The 20,125-nt window shown below is 40.1% G+C and overlaps 1 protein-coding gene across 1 annotated transcript; it reads left to right on the top strand.

Moving 5' to 3' along the window:
- The first annotated feature begins 1,135 nt into the window (after positions 1 to 1,135).
- On the top strand, positions 1,136 to 13,291 carry LOC119407632 (alanine aminotransferase 2-like). The gene is given in 12 exon segments (XM_037674452.1): positions 1,136 to 1,234; positions 3,466 to 3,555; positions 3,636 to 3,744; positions 3,848 to 3,984; positions 7,385 to 7,648; positions 7,739 to 7,761; positions 7,997 to 8,120; positions 8,188 to 8,324; positions 8,461 to 8,632; positions 12,327 to 12,482; positions 12,953 to 13,065; positions 13,198 to 13,291. Coding segments are annotated over 12 exon segments (1,518 nt in total).
- The last annotated feature ends 6,834 nt before the right edge of the window (positions 13,292 to 20,125 follow it).

Genomic DNA, 20,125 nt, shown 5'->3' with positions numbered 1-20,125 from the left:
ACCCAGATCAGCACGGACTTTGGAACCATCGGCTTAAACAACAAGACTTTGGTCTTTTGCTCATTAAAATGTAAAAAGTTCTGTGACATCAATGCTCTGACTTCTGCCGTACATTACAGGAGTTGGTTCACGGAGTACTGTTTATTTTGGTTTAATGGCGCATAAATTTGTCTGTCATCAGCATAAAAATGAAAAGTAACACCATGTTTCCAGAGAATATATCCCAGAGGGAGTAAGAAAAGGTAAAACAGAAGGGGCCCAAGTATAGATCCCTGACATATACATAGCAAAACGTTATCTAAAAGAAGCAAAACATAAGCTATTTGTTGTGAAATGCTAGCTAAAAAAGGCAAAATACTAGTTGAAAACAGTAAAATGGTAGCAAAAAGTAGCAGAATATAGGTCAAAAGTAGCAAAATGCTAGCTGAATGTAGAAGAAAGGAAGGTCCAAGCTAATAAATGTTTAGCTAAAAGCAAAGAGAAGCACAAGAAAACAAAAACAATGAAAGTTTGTTAAAGCTGTTTTGAAAAACAATGATTAAAAAAAATTTATATCTTAATGTATTTCTGTAGAAAAATATTTAAAAGAGTACAAACAATAAAAGTTGTAGCTCGTCATTAACGGTGGAGATGAACGTTTGACTCAGCAGCTTTCACTGGAGAAGAAGCGACCAAAGGTTTAAAATGCATTAAATCCAGACTGTCATGCAGAAAAATGTGATCTGAACGAGTCATGAGTTCAAGTAACTTCATGTCAAACTTTAACTTTGCCTTTTGGATGAAGTGAAGATCTGATGCAACTTTTCATTAATTGTCATTTTATATTTACTAATTTATTGAACCTGACTGTACAGAAGTGTCTTTAAATGAGAATAAATTGTAATGAATCCATTTAGAATGAATAAAATTAAACATATTTAACGTTGTGTTGCTGTTTTCAGAACATATAAAGGCCTCTGTGGTACGAAGCGGGTTTAACTTATTCCAGGGTTTTAACTGGTTAAACTAAACCTGACATCATGAGTTATAACTAACTTTGAGCCTTACTTTATTACGTAACAACCCTGTAACGCCTGCCTCCTGAGAGGACCGCTGGGTGTATTTCTGAACCCGATCAGCCGTCTGACGGACAAAGATGAGCTCCCTGAGAGACGTGAACCCGAGGGTCCGGGGGATCAGAACCCCGGTGGACCTGCAGGGTCTGGCTGCACGAATCACAGAGCAGCTCTCACAGGTGAGAGGAATAAATTGTTAATTATAAACTCGTGTAAAAACGTCATGTTTTAATGTATTTTGTTTTCAGCTTCTGTGTTTTAAACTAACTTTTTGTGCTTTTACCTGCACATTTATCACATTTAGCTGCTGGTTGAGTTTATTTTATTGCTGTTGGTAAGTTTAATATCTCACAGTGTTGTAAATGTTTATATAAGTTTATTTTTTCTTGAATCAGTGTAGCGTGAAATGCAAAGTAAATGTTTGAATAGTGAACATCGTCGGACTAAGTTAAAACAGAATAAACATGAATAATGTAAAAAACAGTCAGATACAATCTGAATATTTGAGTCAAATTATTCATTGGCAGAAGGTTTAGTGATGATGGTTAAATTCTAACTTAAGTCTATAACGGGATTAAAGTTCCTTTTTAATTATTAACGCCAACTCACTGACTCCTTGCCTTCCATGAAGAAATTCATATCAAGGCAGGTTTTTAAACCAAGTTCATTCGAGTCTCTGCCTTGTGTCAACCATGATGGCCCCACAACATCCCGAGCCTTCAGCATCTCGGGGCGAATCTCAACCACCCATGGCACCCAGCCACCGAGGAGCTTTTTGACTACCTCGTGACCTCTGACATGATAATGGACTTGTCTTTCCTCAAGCTTTTGCTTCCGCAACCACCAAAGCTGCAATCCTTCTGGACACCCTGTACCTGTCAACTGCTTCAGGAGTCCTTTGGATCAACCAAGTTCTGAAGGTCCCCTTCTTCATCTTGATGACCTCCTTCAATGCTGGTGAAGGTTATTTGGTCCCAGTGACCTTCAGTTCACCACTCATGGAAATCACATCTGCAATAGAGGCCCTGAACATGGCCCTTTTGGTTTCTATACCTCCAACCTCCCCCAGGAAATGTGGAAAACTCTTCCTGGAGGTGTATGTTGAAAGTCACATGGACTGAGGGCTCCACCAGACTTTCCCAATTCACCCTCACTATGCATTTGGGTTTACCAGGTCTGTCCGACAGCCTCCCCCGCCACCAGATCCGACTCACCACCAGGTGGTGATCAGTTGATACCTCTGCCCCTTTCTTCACCCGAGTGTCCAAGACATGTGGCCTCACCTCAAACGATGATTACAAAATTGATCATCGACCTTTGGCCTAAGCAGGTTCTGGTACCAAGAACATGAGCCACCCTATGCTCAAACTTGGAGCTCGTCATAGACAATCCTAGCACAATTTGTAGCGCAGAAGTCCAATAAGCAAACACCATCTGAGTTCAGATCATGGAGGCCGTTCCTCCCAATCACCCCCTTTCAGATAAGTCCATCATTGCTCGCATGGGCATAGAAGTCACCCAGTACAACGAGGGAATCCCTTGATGGTACCCATTACGAGACTCCATCCAGAGACTCCAGAAAGGCTGGGTAATCTGAACTGATGTTTGGTGCATAAGCACAACAGTCAGTACCTTCCCACCTGCAGCCCAAAGCTGCAGAGAGGCAATCCTCTCATTCACCATGGAAAACTCCAACATCAAGTCATTCACCCAGGGGCTTGTGAGCATCCCTGCCCCCGCCCGATGTCTCTCTCTCTGGGCAAATCTGGAGTAGGAGAGAGTCCATCCTCACTCCAGGAGTTGGGTTCCAGAGCCCAAGCTGTGTGTAGAGGAGAGCCTAACTATGTCTAATTGGTACCACTCAACCTCACACACAAGTTCTGGTTCCTTACCCACCAGTGAGGTGATGTTCCATGTCCCATGAGCTAGTCTATGCCCCTAGGAATGAGTTCAGCCTGAGATCCTCCCTCGCCTGTCACCTGACATGCACAGCATGACCATGGATCTCCCCGCAGGGGGCGGGTCCACGTGCAGGTATCTTCCTGTTATTTTTTAGGGCTTGACCCGGCTGAGCCCCAGGAGCTTACGCTCAACCACCAGGTGCTCACCAGCCTGCTGCTGGTGGTCTAGAAAAATGGTAGCCAAAAACTATTAGAAGATCGAGTAGCTGAATTAGATTTTAAAGACAATAAAGTTTATAAAGGAGGTGAAGAGATCTGAAAGCATTTTTATGGGGGAAAAATTATAAATAAAGATAAATATTTGAATTAAATGGATAAATGGCTAAATTAGCTAAATGTAAAATAAAAACAGGTAAACAGAATGAAGCCGGCTTGAGATTTCACAAAAACAGAATAAAGTGATTCGGTGACTGGGCTGATGATTTTGAATGTTTTGTTTTTGTGTTCAGGGTGAGAAGAAACCATTCAAGAAGGTGATGGACGTCAGCTCAGGTGACCCTCACAGAGCAGGAATGTCACCACTCTCATTTGTCCGTCAGGTCGGTGGTAAACCTTTGTATCTGTGACCCTGACACCAATCACCTGTCTGAATCTGTCTCACTTCCTGTTTGCCTCCAAGGTGTTAGCTGTTTGCTTGTACCCTGAGCTCCTCAAAGACACCAGCCTTCCACAGGACGTCAGACGGAGAGCTCAGAAGTTACTTGACATCTGTAATGGAGGCAGCATCGGTCAGAAGATGATTATTTAGCTTTTTAGCTTTTTATCAAACATTTCCTTTTAATTAAGCATTTGATCTTTTCATGCTTTAACTAACTCTATTTGGCTTGACAGGATCCTACTCTGCCTCTTTCTGCGGGATCCCACAGGTCCAGAGATCTGTTGCTGAGTTCATCTCCAGGAGAGATGGTGGCATCAGCTCAAAACCAGAAAACATCATTTTCTCTAGTGGCTCACAGAAAGTTCTGTCGGTATGACAACCAGGGACCGGCTTCACACTTCATCAAAAAAAAAAAAACAAGCTCCAAAGGCTGAAATGAGCTAAATTGTAGCTAAAAGCTAAAAACAACAAGAGAGTGTCAATAATTCCGAAAAAAGCAGGAGGGTAGCTAAAAGTTAAAACCAGCAGAACAGTAGCTTAAGAGTATAACTGTCTAAAATTATTTAATAACTGTAAATAGAAAAGCAATTTAACTTTAATTTTCAAGAAATTTCAAGCTAAATTTAATAAAAAAGTTGCTATATTATACAGGCAGTGTGAGGAGATGTGGTTCCTAATATGACTCAGTAGGACTCCCCTCTCCCTTACTGAGTCTGATCTTTTTGTGGGTATTTGTTAACAGAATGTCCTTCGTTCCCACAATAGAAGCATAGATTCAACCTCCTCCTCTCTCTCTCTTCCTGGGTGAGACGGCTTCTACAGAGCTCGGCTCCTCAGCCTGTGGGGGCATGGACACAGGAACAGGCGAGTTCTTTAATGAGAGGTGTTTAGACTCACCCCATGGGCGGGCTGATCTCTCCACCTTGCCTCCCCTCTCACGTCTTCTCTCCAAGTGTCAAAGGTCGATGCAAGTAGCCAAGTCCTTCTGCATTTTTAGAGACTCAGGGTAGTCCTTGGTGGCCAATTAATCTTTTATTTCATAATTTAGTCCAGTTAGAGCCTCCTCATTCCATTGGCTGTCAGCCATGACAGTATGAAAGTCAATGATATATTTGAAGACTCTTCTTTCCCATTGTTTTAAAGACAACAACACCCAGGCTGCCTCTCTCTCAGGTAAGATGAGGTCAAAGACCCGGCAAAGCTCTTTAGTAAACTCGCTAAAAGAGTAACAATGTCTGGCATCCCGCTGCCATTCAGCGGTCCCCCATAATTTGGCCTTACCTGACAGAAGAGAAATGACCTAAGCCACCTCGGATCTCTCTGAAGGAAACGATGAGGGCGGAAGCCAGAAATGAATCTCACATTGAGTGATGAACGGATGAAAATGATCCGGCTCTCCTTTGAATGCCTCAGGCGGTGCCAATTGGGGTTCATAAACGGGGAAACATGATAAGCAGGTGTGGGTTGAACAGACGTCATGTGGGTAGGAGCCTGTGAGGGAGACTGATGAGAAAGATTGCGGAGCAAATTCATCATCTCCTGCGTGTTATTCTCTAATTTAACAATGGCCCCCTTAACACCAGAGCTCCATTCTTGAGTCGGCGTCAAATCCATTTTGGCCAGATTATTCTGACAAGAGTTGGGTTTTAGGACTCGAGCAAGATGGACAACTAGAATGTTTAAAAGGTTTATTGTTAAACAGCTGCTGTTGGAGGTCAGAATCCCATGGCAGGCCCAATCTGTAGAGATATGAAAGTTAGTGGACTGAATGTTTCTGTGAGAGAGGAGATAAACAGAAAGACAGCCACTAACCTTCTCATGCAGGTGAGGTGGGGGCCACCTGTTGGAGCTGGGCAGGATGACTTCACCGTCACTGGGTGAAACGCAGCTGAAGAACAGGGCTGAGATAGACGTGATCCAAAGGGTAATCCAGAGGCAAGATCCAGGCATAGAGTTGGGGATCATACACAGGGGGTCAGAGATCCAAGAATAAATCCAAAAGGGTGTTCCATGCGTTGTAGTTGATGGGCCAGAAGATCGGTAACGAGGTCAGAAGGGCAATACAAGAACAGGCAAGGAACAGGCAGGTTGGGTTTTCCAGAAAATAGGCGTGAGGTCGAGACAAGATGATCAGATAGAGCTGTGACATGAACGCTGAACATCTGTTTCCACATAGGGTTCGATAATCTGGTGAGGAGCTTGGGTGACAAGCGCTCTTAAACAGAGCGGGGAACGGGTGCAGGGCGTGAGTGTTGATTGAGCTGAAGTGCAGCGTGGCCGTGGTAGAGTACAGAGCTTGGCATGAAATGCAGAAAACCTGACAATAAACAATAGATCAGCTTAAAACTAAAACTATAGCTGAAAGCTAAAACCTGTAAACCAGTATAGGAAATATATAATTAGCAAGACCGTTTAAAATATTTAAACAGCAGAACAGGAACTTAAAAATTTAAATTAGCAGAATGGTAGCTGAAAGTTTAATAAAGCAAAACTAGTCTAAAAAAGTTAAATCTGGTCCTCTGGACATTCAAAAAAAACAAAACAAAGCAAATCAACAAAAAAAATGTAGAAACGTTTCGTCTCTCATCCGAGAGACTTCCTCAGTCTGAGGAGCTGTATTCAGCTCAGTCTCTTAAATAGCACCTTCTCAGAGTGGATCAACCAGTTTGCTGCTGACAACCAAAACCAGCTGATCACATGCTCAAGAAGGACCATCAGCCTAACAATGGATCATTAGCACACTGATGGCTGTTTACTATTCACAGAGGGCTGAGTGATACTAGCAATCACAGCATTGTAAGAGGGGGACAGTTGAACCCGGAGGCCTCCACCCCTGTTTAATGATGGACGATTTCTTTTCACAAAGATGGCCTCCTTTACTCCTCTCTCAAACCATCGTTCCTCTCTGTCCAGGATGTGAACATCTTCATCCCTGAAAGAGTGACCGCTGGCCTGGAGATGAGTGTAGACTGCAGAGTCCTGGCCTGATTATGTTGATAGCCCTCTGTGAACAGTAAACAGCCATCAGTGTGCTAATGACCCATTGTTAGGCTGATGGTCCTTCTTGAGCATGTGATCAGCTGGTTTTGGTTGTCAGCAGCAAACTGGTTGATCCACTCTGAGAAGGTGCTATTTAAGAGACTGAGCTGAAAACAGCTCCTCAGACTGAGGAAGTCTCTTGGATGAGAGATGAAACGTTTCTACATTTTTTTGTTGATTTGCTTTTTTTTTTTTTTGAATGTCCAGAGGACCAGATTTAACTTTTTTAGATTTTTCTACCTGGATTATTGAGCATGCATCAGGAAAGCAAAACTAGCTTAAAGCTAAAAACAGCTTAACAGTAGCTAAAAGATATGACCAGCAAAGCAATAGCAGAAAGATAAATTAGTTAAAATGTAGTAGCTAAATAGCAGAACAGTAGCTAAAAGCTAAAACGAGCTAAGTAGTAGTTGAAAGCTACATGAAACAAGTTTACTTGATATCCTGATGCATGCTCAATAATCCAGGTAGAAAAATCCAAAAAAGTTTACTTGAGTATAGCTGAAAGTTTGTAAGAATTTAAAGTTTTCTGTTTATTTCATTGTTAAAAAAAGTAAATATTTAATATAGTTTAAAACCCCCAAAGTTTCAGCTGTCATGTCCTGAACGAGCTGAAGGTTTAGATTTATGAATGGTTCAAACAGCTGAAAGTATGCCGAAGACGTGTTAAAAAACTGTAAACAGCAAAACAATGAGTGAATGCTGACAGCATGTTTCTGGACTGTGTTCAGCTGGTTTTACACCTGCTGTCCAGGGGGGAGGGGCACACTCAGACAGGTGTGTTGACCCCCCTGCCCTGCCCCCACACATTGCCCATCCTGCTGGATGAGGTCGGAGTGAAACCAGTGCCATACAGACTGCTGGAGGATCAAGGCTGGGCCTTAGACCTGGACCAGCTGCATGAAGCCCTGAAGGCTGCCAGCGGGGTCTGTGAGCCCAGAGCTGTTTTCATCAGCAACCCGGGAAACCCCACAGGTACACAACACACAATACAGGTACACAATACAGGTACACAACACACAATACAGGTACACAACACACAATACAGGTACACAATACAGGAACACAAAACTCACACAGTTCAGTCTTTGTTTAATCTGAGACCCTTGTTTGTTTATATGTATATATGTGTGTGTGTGTGTGTATATATATATATATATATATATATATATTTATATATATCCAGTTTCAGCATCATTCAGCTCTCACCATTCTCTGTATTTTGTCAATGTTATTTTTATTTGCTTTATTTATTTCATCTTCCTTTTTTCAATATCTGGACAACAAAAAGATGTAAAGAAAACTGACAGTTTATTTTTGTAGTTCTTCTCTTTAAAGTTAAGTCTTTTCGGTCTTTTGTTTTAACCTGTCCCGTCGTCCTCGTCAGGTCACGTTCAGGACCGGACAACAATTCAGGAAGTGGTTCGGTTCGCCTCATCCGAAGGCCTCGTCCTGCTGGTTGATGAGGTAACGGCCCTCCTTCTACCTTCTAACCTGAATAAATAAAGGTTATGAACCTTTCTGCACCTTCCAGGTGTTCCAGGACAGCGTGTTTGGACGGGACAAAACCTTTCTGTCCTATAAAAAGGTCCTGTTTGAGATGGGTGAACCGTACTCTGACACGGTGGAGTTGGTGTCGGTCCACTCCATATCCACAGCCAGAATGGGGGAGTGAGTTTTTATTCCTGCTGCTGACCAAACCCCTAACAGCCAAACAATTATATAACTTTAAGAAACAAATAACAACTTTTTCTAGTTTTGAGCTCCTTTGGAATGTCTTTAAAGTAAACGTTCCCGTTGTGTTCAGGTGTGGACTGAGAGGAGGCTACATGGAGGTAGTCAACATGGATCCAGATGTTCAGCAGTTTTTAGGAAACATGCAGGCTCCATCCAGCCCTCCAGTTTTACCACAGCTGGCGCTGGAGATCATGGTCAACCCTCCTACACCTGGAGACCCTTCAAACGAGGCGTACACACAGGTACACAACCAAAAATACTCTCCTTACCAGCATCACCTCATCCTGTTTGAATGGAGACCAAAACTGTGAGTACTCTGCAGGAATACTCTCATTTAGCAACTATAAATTACTTTAAATATTTGTATAAACGCTGAGTTTTATTAGGTTGGAAATAAAAACAATGAATGACAGATTCATCAGTTGAATGTAAAGTGAAAATGTAGCAAAAAGTAACTTACCAAACTCGTGTCTTTTCTGGGGTTTTGTAATGACTTTAAGCAGCCAGATGTTTAAGGAAATAATAATTATTTATCCTTTACATGTTCAGCTTTATATGGCAGTTGTTAGAAAAAAAACCACTAGGGAAATTAAATAAAGACTAAATAGTTTAAGTTAAAACAAGCAGAACAAATTCAGGAAAGCAATAGTTAAAAGGAAAAAAATTCAAAACCCAGCAAAAAGTTAAATTCAACAAAACAGTAGCTAAAAGTTAAAATTCAATTCAATTTATTTATGTAGCACCAAATCACAACAAAGTTGTCTCAGGGCACTTTACAGGAACATTCACATAAAAGCCAATCAGTAAAGTTCTCTATCTAAGGAATACAGCAGACAAGATGAATCTTGGCTTCATCACAGTCTCCCATCCTGAGCAAGCACAGTGGAGACAGTGGAAAGAAAAAACTCCCTTTAACAGGAAGAAACCTCCAGCAGAACCAGCTCAGGACAAGCGGCCATCTGCTTTGACCGGCTGGTTGAGAGGACAGGAAGGAGAGACAGACGAACACAGAATGGTAGGTCCAGGTATAGGTCCAGATATAGGTCCAGGTCCAGATATAGGTCCAGGTGTATCTGAAGACAAAAAAATAACAAACAAACAAAAAAAAACAAGTTAAGGATAGAAACAATAATTACAAATACAAAACAGGTTGAGCAGATAAGTAAAGACAGTAGCAGAGTGAAAAGTGTGGTCAGTTTGTCTTCCAGCAGTCTAAGCCTATAGCAGCATAACTAAGGGACAACTCAGGAAACCCAAGCCGACCCCAACTATAGGATTTATCAAAGAGGAAAGTCTTAAGCCTAGTTTTAAAACTGGACCATGTGTCAGCCTCACGGACAGAGATTGGAAGTTGGTTCCACAAGAGAGGAGCCTGAGAACTGAAAGATCTTCCTCCCATTCTGTTTTTGTAAATTCTAGGAACCACAAGTAAACCTGCAGTCTGAAGAGCGAAGTGCTCTGTTAGGAAAATATGGAACAATAAGATCTGTAATATAAGATGGAGCTAGGTTGTTGAGAGCTTTGTAGGTTAGAAAAAAGATTTTGAGATCTATTCTGGATTTGACAGTCAGAGTCCGAGAGGCAGAGATTCTTTATTGTCATTCACACCTCATGTGGTACATGTGGTGGAGCAAAATTATGTACACAGGGTCCCAGTTACATCCAGGGAGCCAATGGAGAGAAACCAAAACTGGAGAGATATGATTTCTCCCAGTAACTCCAGTTAAGACTCTGGCAGCAGCATTTTGGATCAACTGAAGACGTTTTAAAGAAGTATTTGGACATCCAGATAATAAACCATTGCAGTAGTCCAGTCTAGACGTGACAAATGCATGGACCAGTTTTTCTGCATCATCTTTAGATCAGATGTTTCTAATGTTAGTGATATTACGCAGGTGGAAGAAGGAGGTTCTAGTAACGTTTTTAATGTGGGGGATAAAAGACATGTCCTGATCAAACATAACACCAAGATTTTTAACATTAGAGCTGGAGGACAGATTAATGCATCTAAGGAGGGAGAAAGACTCAAAAACTTATTCCTAAGATGCTCAGGTCCAAAAACTAAAACCTCAGTCTTGTCTGTTCAACAGGAGAAAATTAAGGGTCATCCAGGTTTTTGTGTCTTTAAGACATGCTTGTAGTCTAAGTAGCTGATTGGATTCATTGGGTTTAATGGACAAATATAATTGTGTCATCAGCATAACAATGAAAATTTATCCCATGCTGTTTAATAATTTTACCTAATGGAAGCATATATAAAGTAAAGAGTACTGTCCTAAGCACTGAGCCCTGAGGAACTCCATGACTAACTTTAGTGTATGGAGAAGATTTATTATTTACATTTACAAACTGGAATCTATCATATAGATATGATTTAAACCATTTTAGAGCTGTTCCCGTAATCCCAATATCATATTCAAGCCTCTGTAGTAAAATATTGTGATCAGCTTTATTATTAAATTAGCATGACAGTAGCTAAAAGTTAAAATTAGCATGACAGTAGCTAAAAGTTAAAATTAGCAAGACAGTAGCTCAAAGTTAAAATTAGCAAGACAGTAGCAAAAAGTTAAAATTAGCAAGTCATTAGCTAAAAGCTAAAATTAGCAAGACGGTAGCTAAAAGTTAAAATTAGCAAGACAGTAACTAAAAGCTAAAATTAGCAAGACAGTAGCTAAAAGTTAAAATTAGCAAGTCAGTAGCTAAAAGTTAAAATTATTAAGACAGTAGCTAAAAGTTAAATTAGCAAGACAGTAGCTAAAAGTTAAAATTAGCAAGTCAGTAGCTAAAAGCTGGCAGCACGGTGGCGCAACTGGTAGAGCTGCTGCCTCTCAGCGAGCAGGTCCCTGGTTCAAACGCCGGTCCAGGGGCCTTTCTGGGTGGAGTTTGCATGTTCTCTCCGTGCACGCGTGGATTTTCTCCGGGTACTCCAGTTTCCTCCCACAGACCAAAAACATGCATGTTAGGCTGATTGATAACTCTAAATTGTCCCTAGGTGTGAGTGAGAGAGTGAATGGTTGTTTGTCTCGTTTGTCTCTATGTGTCCCTGTGATGGACTGGAGACCCGTCCAGGGTGTACCCCGCCCCTCGCACAGTGATTGCTGGACATGGGCACCAGCGACCCCCGTGACCCAAAATGGAATAAGCGGGTAAAGATAATGGATGGATGGATAGCTAAAAGCTAAAATTAGCAAGACAGTAGCTAAAAGAAAAAAATAGCAAGAAAGTAGCTAAAAGTTAAAAATAGCAAGAAAGTAGCTAAAAGTTAAAATTAGCAAGACAGTAGCTCAAAGAAAAAAATAGCAAGACATTAGCTCAAAGTTAAAATTAGCAAGTCAGTAGCTAAAAGCTAAAATTAGCAAGACATTAGCTAAAAGGAGCATAAAGTAAACAGCACACAGAATTCGGAGAATGGTGTTTTTCAGGTGATTAAAGACATCTCAAATAAAGTCAAATATTTCAAAAAGTATTAATGTTACAAGTACGAGAACTCGTAACGCTTCTCCTGAAGCAGAACATTATGATGTTTGAATGGTTAAAACAAAACAAAGTCTGAGGAATGTCTGGATGCTGAAGAGTGAAACTATTCTAAGTAGTTTATTTAAGTGTACTACATGTATACTTATTTTACACTAAAAATGAGGGTGTACTTGAAGTTTACTTTTTATCAACTTTATTTGATATACTTAAAAATAGTATAAAAATGTCCCAATTCAGTCCAAACAAGTATTAAATCAGTATATTTCTAGTACACTACAAGTATGGTGTGTAGTATACTTGATATACTACTTAACTTAAAGTATATTTGCAAAAATAAACTTCAAATGTACTACTTTTTGTTAAGGGGGATCATTGGAATCAGAGATTATTCATATTCTTAGTCTCCTTCGTCCTTATTTATTTATTTATTTTACTATCATCTTTCACTTCCTCCTGAAGGAAGTTCTTCGGACCGATGAAACTCTTACCCAGAATGCTCAGCGAGCGTGTGAGTTTCTGAACAGCTTACCAGGAATGAGCTGCCAGCCGGCGATGGCGGGGATCTTTCTGTATCCTCGCCTCCGTTTACCAGCCTGGATGTTACAGGAGGCTGAGGTCAGTGTGAACGCTCAAAACACAAAGGATTTGTTTCCTCAGTGCATCAAACCTGATCATGGATGTGACTAAAGGTACTCATTGCAATGTCATAAAAGTTCATTAAAAAATTAAAAAAACAATTCTCAAATTGATAAAATGTCCTGGAATTAAAAGTCTTGTTTTACCTGCAGAAACAGACTGAACAGTCTGATGTTTTAGATGTTTTTTTGTGTATTTAAACTCACATTTGTTGAGTAAAGCGTAGAGATAACGGTGCTTTGTTTGTGTTTAGTGCAGACCTGCATTTCAGACATGAATATCAGCGTATCCGGAAAACTACCGGAGTAAACTTTTTCAAACTGCACCAGTTCATACAGTTCAGGATATTCTTGATATCCAAAGATAACCTCTATTTTACAACTGTTGTGTATTATTATTATTATTTATTTATTTATTTTTACGACACATGTGGCTGTGATTGATCTCAGGCGCAGGGGGTGGAGCCAGATGTGTTGTTCTGCCAGATGTTTCTTGAAGAAAAAGGTGTTTGTATTGGGCCGGGCTGTGAGAACGGACAGGACCGTGAAAACCTTCACGTCAGGTGCAGAAAAAACCAAGACGTATTTCAAATTGTATTTTTATTATCCCAAGAAAATTCCCAGACCCTGACTGTGATGTTTAGACGTATGAACGCAGCCGTTTTGAGTAAAAACTACCTTGAAATTTTTTTTAGATTTTGCATTCTGACCCCGCCTGATGATCTGGAGGAGGTCCTGACTCGTCTTCATTCTTTTCATCTTCACCTCCTAAACAAGTTTCCACACTGACCCTTGTCTGGACGCAGGGCAGATCTTCCCGAAGCTCTCAGAAAGTATTAATGTGTTGTACGTCTACAACTGATCGCAACATTTGGTAGTGAGTCATCATCAGTACTCAGTCCGATTGCTAACATCACAGCATTCCATGAGCTTTGATCAAAATGACAATAATCCATAATATTTAATCATAAACTGGCTCTAAGGGCGATAAGCATTCCTTCTAGAAATGGAAATATGAATTTAAAGCAGCTGTAGTTCCCCTCATCGCCACCAGATGTCGCTGTAGCCCAGTAATTGCTTAGAATTCAGTTTATTTTAGGTGGGGCATTGATTTTTCTGAGTTCACCAGGCGAGATGATAAAACAAGCATCATCATTATTGTACTAAAAATAACACAAACTAATAAATACTTGAATGAGTTCAGCGAAGAAGCACCTGGTTGGTTGTTTTCTGTTGAGCAGAACAGCCCAGCTGAAGGACAAGCCTCCCAGTGAAACTGGTTTGTCTTCCCTCATTGGAATGTGGTTTAAATCCACGAGTGATGCATGATGCCGTAAAGGGAACATTAGAGGAACGAGGCGGCTTTGTTTCTGTCCAGAGGGACCGGACGCCTGGAGAGCAGCCCAGTGAGTTTCTGACCGCAGGCCGATGGCGGCCCGCTCGTTGCCGAGGCACGTATTCAAACCTCAGCTGTAAATAATGTGGGACACAGAAACCCTCTCTCCTCTCACAGTGAGCAGAGCTTCATAATTATTCCTCTCCAGACACTCCGGCGGGTGGAGACCACAGCTCTTCTGAGGAGCTGCAGGATCAGCAGTTTTACAGGACTCGAGAAACGAGGCCTAATTTTTATCTTTAATCTTTAATCCACAGAGTGAGCCTTTAATCTGAGGATGATTCACACGCTGACTTCATGTCTTAAAGATCCTCTCAGGGAATTATTGTAAGGAACACTGTTGTGAATTCTCTCCCAGTGGTTCCCATAGGTGGGGTGGGGAGACCACAGTGGGTCATGAAACACCAAGTTGGTCTTCACAATCTCCAGAAATTAATTTACATTTAAAACTGTTTGTTTTTGGATTTATTTGACTGGACTTGTTATTAAAAAGTTTAATTATAATGAATAAAAATGGCATAAATGTGGTTAGGCCTGTTTGTGTTGTCATTATTTTCTTGTTTAACAGCTTTATTTTGCCAAACTTGTACATTTTAACCTACAATGAATGCTGTCACAAGCCTTTGGGATTATCAGCCGAAGAACGTTTGATTTTTTTTTAGTGAGAAAGAACACAGTATTTAGAAACAATAAGTGGAAAAAATGCAGCTAAAAGCTACTTTCATATGGCCAAAAGATGAAATTGACAAAACGGTAGCTAAAAGTAAAAACTGTCTAAACCACAACCAGAAGTTTTAGTTAGGAAATCTAAGGATTTCTGGAAAAAAGCTAAACTGTAAAAAAAAAAAAGAAAAAAGTTTACATTTAAACAAATTTTCAGTTAAAAACTAAACATAGTTAAACTACAACTAAAAGCTCTAAATAGCAGAGCTGCAGCTTAAAGCTAAAATTAGTACGACAATAGCTAAAAGCTAAATGTAACAAAACAGTTGCTACAAGCTAAAATGACTTAAAACATAATTTAAATTTACAACAAGCAAAAGCTAAAGACATTTATTATCTAAACCAGTCAGAAACTAAAACAGCAGCTAAAAGCTGTAAAACAATTGCTAAACAGTAAATGTGACAAAACCATAAGCCAATTTTTGGAAAAAAAAATATTAAAATGAATTTAAAAAAAGGCTAAAACGTAAAAATAACAAACTTTTTGCTAAAAGGCAATATTATCTAAACTGCAGCTAAAAGCTAGAGGTAATTAAACAGTAAAACAGTAAATGTGACAAAACTGTATCAAAAAGTAAAATTTTGAAATAAAATAAAAGCCTAAAAGCTAAAAATAACAAACTTCTAGCGTAAAGCTAAAATGAGCTAAAATGTAGCTAAAATTTTAAATGGTCGCAACTGAAGCTAAAAGTTAAAATTACAAAACTCGTAGCCAAAGCCTAAATTGCTTAAAGTTAAATGAAACTAAATTGTAAAAATGAAATTTAGCAACAACAAAATGAAAGAAAGAAAGGTAACAAACTGCTAAAAGTTAAATAAGCAAAACAGTAGCTAAAAGCTAAAGTGAGGAAACCTACAGATAGAAACTTAAATTAGAGAAGCTAAAAGCTATATTTAGCATCTAAAACAGATGTAACTGAAGCAGGTAGGTTATTTCCCACTCTTTCGGCTGCTTTCTTCTTTCGGCTGCTCTCTTCTTCAGGGCACAGCAAGCAAAATCGCACAAGGACTTGGCAACTGCTTTTTCGGCAGATGTCACAACCACAGTCACGACCGCCGAGCTACCACAGCCCTGCATGTGGAGCCGGGGCCTGCCAGGTTCACAGGTTCTCCTCTGCGCCCCCGCAGGAACACTTTCAGTAATTAAAGTTAAAATATTACAAAAGCTCAAATCATTACAAACTATAAACGTCACAACACCTAATTTGTGACTGAGCCGAATGTTTTGACACAAGAACGGTTAAAAGAGCACAACGTTTTTTTTTGTTTTTTTTAAAAAAGCTCTATAATTTTTTTAAACTTGCAGTTTAGAGCCAATACGTGAAAACATTTTATTTATTGTTTCCTCTTTTGAGTCCAAACAAACCACCGTCAGAGACTGTTCACCTGTTTGAACCAATGCTGAACCCAAACCTTCGGCTGATTGTTCCTCGTGCTCTTCCTCGGCTTTCATAAACGTAATTAGAGCTTCAAGTTAATCCAGAACTCATCAGGACCGTCTGTCTGTTCCACCATCTGCCAGCTAACCAGCTAACATGATATTTAATCCCATCAGGACAAGATTATGACAGAAGAGGAGATGGAGTGAGGCCAGATCAGCTGTCAGGGAGGAGACGCTCGCTGTGGTGGAGAGCAGCTTTTCTTCACAAAGCACAACTTCAGAGCTCTCTCTGTTTGCTTTTTATTTCAAAATTTCTTCTTAAATATTTTTTAAAAGTCGTCTTTGCTCTCAGCAACAAATATGATAGCAGCAGTTAGTGGTTGATGAGGACAAGAATGCAGACAAGTCTGATTGTCTTCAGCTAACAATCAGCTGCAGTCATTTTGGCTACTAGCTAAAAAAAAAAAAAGTCTCTACATGAGTTTAACTCGAAGAGAAAACCTGAACGGAACGACAACAAACACCATTAAAACTAGAAGGACACTTTCTGTTAGAATGAGCAAAATTTGTTAAAGGAGTTGTTAGCTGAATTCAATATAAAACAAGTACAACAGAAGCTACAATCAGCAAAAGTGCAGCTAAAAGTAAACGTGCAGTAAGGTAAAATAAGCAAACAATAAGCCCAAATGAGCTAAACCAGCTAAAAGTTTAAAAATTAGCAAACTGCAGCTTATAGCTAAATTTAGACAAAGCAAAAAGTAACGAAAAGTTAGATAAAAAGAAACAATCCACAAAAGTGCAAACTGCTGCAATAAACAAAACCACAGCTAAAAACTGCTAAAAGCAAACCGTATAAAATTTTGAAATGCGAACAAAAATGCAGTTTAAAGCTCAAGTTAAACAAACCATGACTAAAATAGCTAAACTATCTAGCAAAGATGAGCAAAACGACATCTAAAAGCTAAACGTAGCCAAATTGTTACTATAAGCTAAAATGGCTAAAACTGTAAACAAAAGTTACAATTTTAACATTTAATGCATAAATGCTTTTGCTGTTGTATAAATTAAGGAATAAGAAAGCGGCTAACGCTAGGAATAAAACAATTTTCTGTTTTTGTGCTTAAAATGAGTGTTTATAATAAAAAAAACCAAGTCAACAGATTCCAACAGATCAAACAACGATCTATAACCATACGTGGTTATAACGTGTAACGTAGGTATAAATCTGAGCTAACATGTTTGGCTTCCTGTATTTTTTTAATTTTTTAATCAACTTAGATAAACACAGACAGGTTGAATCAATCAATCAACCTTTATTTCTACAGGTAAATCCCATTGAGCCTCGAGGACTCATTTACGAGAGAGACCTGATTTCAACAAAGAAAGACGACAACAATGGAGAACAGCAACAACAATAAACAGTTATAAAAAAGCATACTACAGTTTTTTTTTTTTTTTAACAAATAGGATGGCTAAAAGGAAAAGGTAACAAAACAAAAAACAGCTAGATTGAATACAGTCAGAGCACAAAACATGAACAGTTTGATCAGAGTCATCTGAGAAACATGATTTTTTTTTGTCCACTGTTGAAATAAATTATATTAAAACAATCAATGCACTGAAATTTAGGCCTGTCATGATAACACATTTTGCTGGGCGATTAATTGTCTCAGAAAATATTGTGATAAACGATAATATTGTTTGAAATAGTGCGGGAGAGAGCAGCGTGTCACTTTAAGAAAAATGGGAGGGAGGCCCCTTGACGTGACATGGGCTGTCTCTCTTTCCTTTTTTGGGTTCTCAAAATGGCGGATGCTCGGTGTTTTGAGCTCTTTAGCATTTCTCACACAAAGCTTTTAATAAAAAATCAGTAAACAAGTTCTCAGCTTCTTTTTGCAGAGAAAAACTACTTTTTACACGAAGGCACAGGTTTCAACCGTTAATTCTGGAGCTTCGATAAGACGGAGTTTTTCCCCCCCGAGTTCGGCCTGTTAGCTTAGCTCGTAGCTTAGCTGCTTTTAACAATCCAAAAACATGATTTTGGACAGCTAAAATGGGTTTTAAAGAGAAAGGGAGGGGTCAGTGAAGATCACCAGAGTTGATCTTTTTGTCATCCAGTGTCTTCAGTAGAAAGAGAGAGACACAAAGAAACGATAAAGCTGATAAATGAAAATGAGGTCGATAATTTTCATTTATCATGCGATTAACTGATTTATTGTTTATCGTGACAGGCCTACTCAAATGACATAAATACATTTTTCCTGATGTTATGAGGACATTCAGGCTCTTATGTTCTAATTTGGCCTGTTCTCGTTCTTTTAAAGGTATTCTCAGCCCCGTTTGATGTAACAATTCATCACATCACAGATTTGTATCATCATTTTTAGGTGAATGGTGATGGACAAGCATCGCCTGTCTTTGCTTTATTCCCTCCAGCTCTGCAGTGTGGTGAACATCGCTGCACTTCTCTTGTCTAACCTGTAAATTATTGGCGCACGGATGATTAGCAGGAAACTTTGCTGTGGATTGGAGGCTAAGAAGATCCACCAGCAGCAGCGTGAGTCACTCTGTGCTGTTTGTTCTGAAAAAAATAAATAAAAAAGCAACATCACCGTGTCTCTGAGAGATAATTGGCTCTTTATGGATTCCGGCGGGTGACAGATGATTGGTGGGGTCAGAGGGAGCTTTAAAAAACGCCACAGAGCTGCAGCGAACTGAGCGTTGTGCACAGCTTCTGAGAAGTGATGCTTGACAATAAGCGTTGCCATGGTTACCTTCTCTGCAGGCACCGCTCCGTCTCGACTCACTTCACGACAACTTATTGCTGCGAGAGACTTCAACGCACATCCCTGACTGCGTGTGAGGGGCATCGCTTGTTCCCGTGCTGCTGAGCACCAGCAGGAGGTGGAAGGTGCAGGCTGGGGGGGGTGATGGGGTTTTGGCAGGTACAGCTGCTCCTGTGGGCTCCAAAGGAGGAGGTGACAGGATAAAGGAGCACCTTGCAGAGCGGGGTCAGAGGTCAGACGGTCAGCATGTTGTTCACAAAGCCTGCAGCGTCTCATTACAGAGATGGCTCCAAGGTGGAGCACTGACACGCTTTTAATTTGAAACAACAAACAGGAAGCTTGCAAACAATTTCTTTATTTTTTTATAGATTTTAGTTGTAAGAGTCGAACATACTGATCCTCAAAAATCTCATGCAAAATCATTCCAAGTTAGCTTTTTCTCTTTTAATCTGAGGGCGTGTGCATGTGCACCATCCTGCACCGCACAGCTGTAAAAAAACAAACATCTGTTTGATGCAGCACAAAGGACCTCAAGTTTTGAAGCGAGTAACTACAGAACCTCAGAAGGTCCAAGTGAGGCTTCCCGCTGTCTATTCCAGCCTCCGTTTGTGTCCCTCAGAGCCGTGTGCGGCCTCAGTCCTCTGAACCACCGTGTCTCTCTCAGAATGTCTCCCAGGGGGTGTTTAGGGCTACATTTCCACCTCATGTCGTTAGCAGCCGGGAGACTGGTTCTAATGGTCCACTGTCGGGATGAGTCTGGTTGAGCAGTCCTCTTCCTCTGGGCTCTAAACTGTTCCATGTTTTATTAAATGAGATCAGAAATAAAGAGCCCGACAGGACGATGGCTGCAAACACGCAGCACAGACTCCACGCAGACTGGGTGCTGCCCACGATGTCTCACCCGCATCAAATCTAAAAAATAAAAACCTGCATGAGCAGAGATGGACTCGGTTTGTGCAGAGTTACAGCTGTTACAGCTGTTAGCTGGATGACCGAGCATGCACTTTGAAGTTACAGCTGTTATTTTATTTCATTCACAGTGGACGAGCACTAGTGGAAGTTTTTTAAATACCAAACACTGACAGAAGGTTAAATTAAGAGCGTGCAGATCTGCTGATTTGATTATTTTTCATCATTTTTTTTAACCTTATTTTATTTTATTGTATTTAATGTTTTTAACCACAATGTTCAGGACTTTTTAATTTATTTATTTTACATATTTTACATTCGTTAGTTGCTATTTAGTGATTTCAACGTGGGAAGTTCAGGTCGTTTTCTGTTTTGATGTCAGTTCAGTTTCAGCCGAGAGTCGTGCAGCATTTTTCACATGCAACATC

Source organism: Nematolebias whitei, chromosome 3 (assembly GCF_014905685.2).
Source record: "Nematolebias whitei isolate Nwh7 chromosome 3, NemWhi1, whole genome shotgun sequence".
NCBI lineage: Eukaryota > Metazoa > Chordata > Actinopteri > Cyprinodontiformes > Rivulidae > Nematolebias > Nematolebias whitei.
This window is presented reverse-complemented; position numbering and strand designations above follow the sequence as displayed.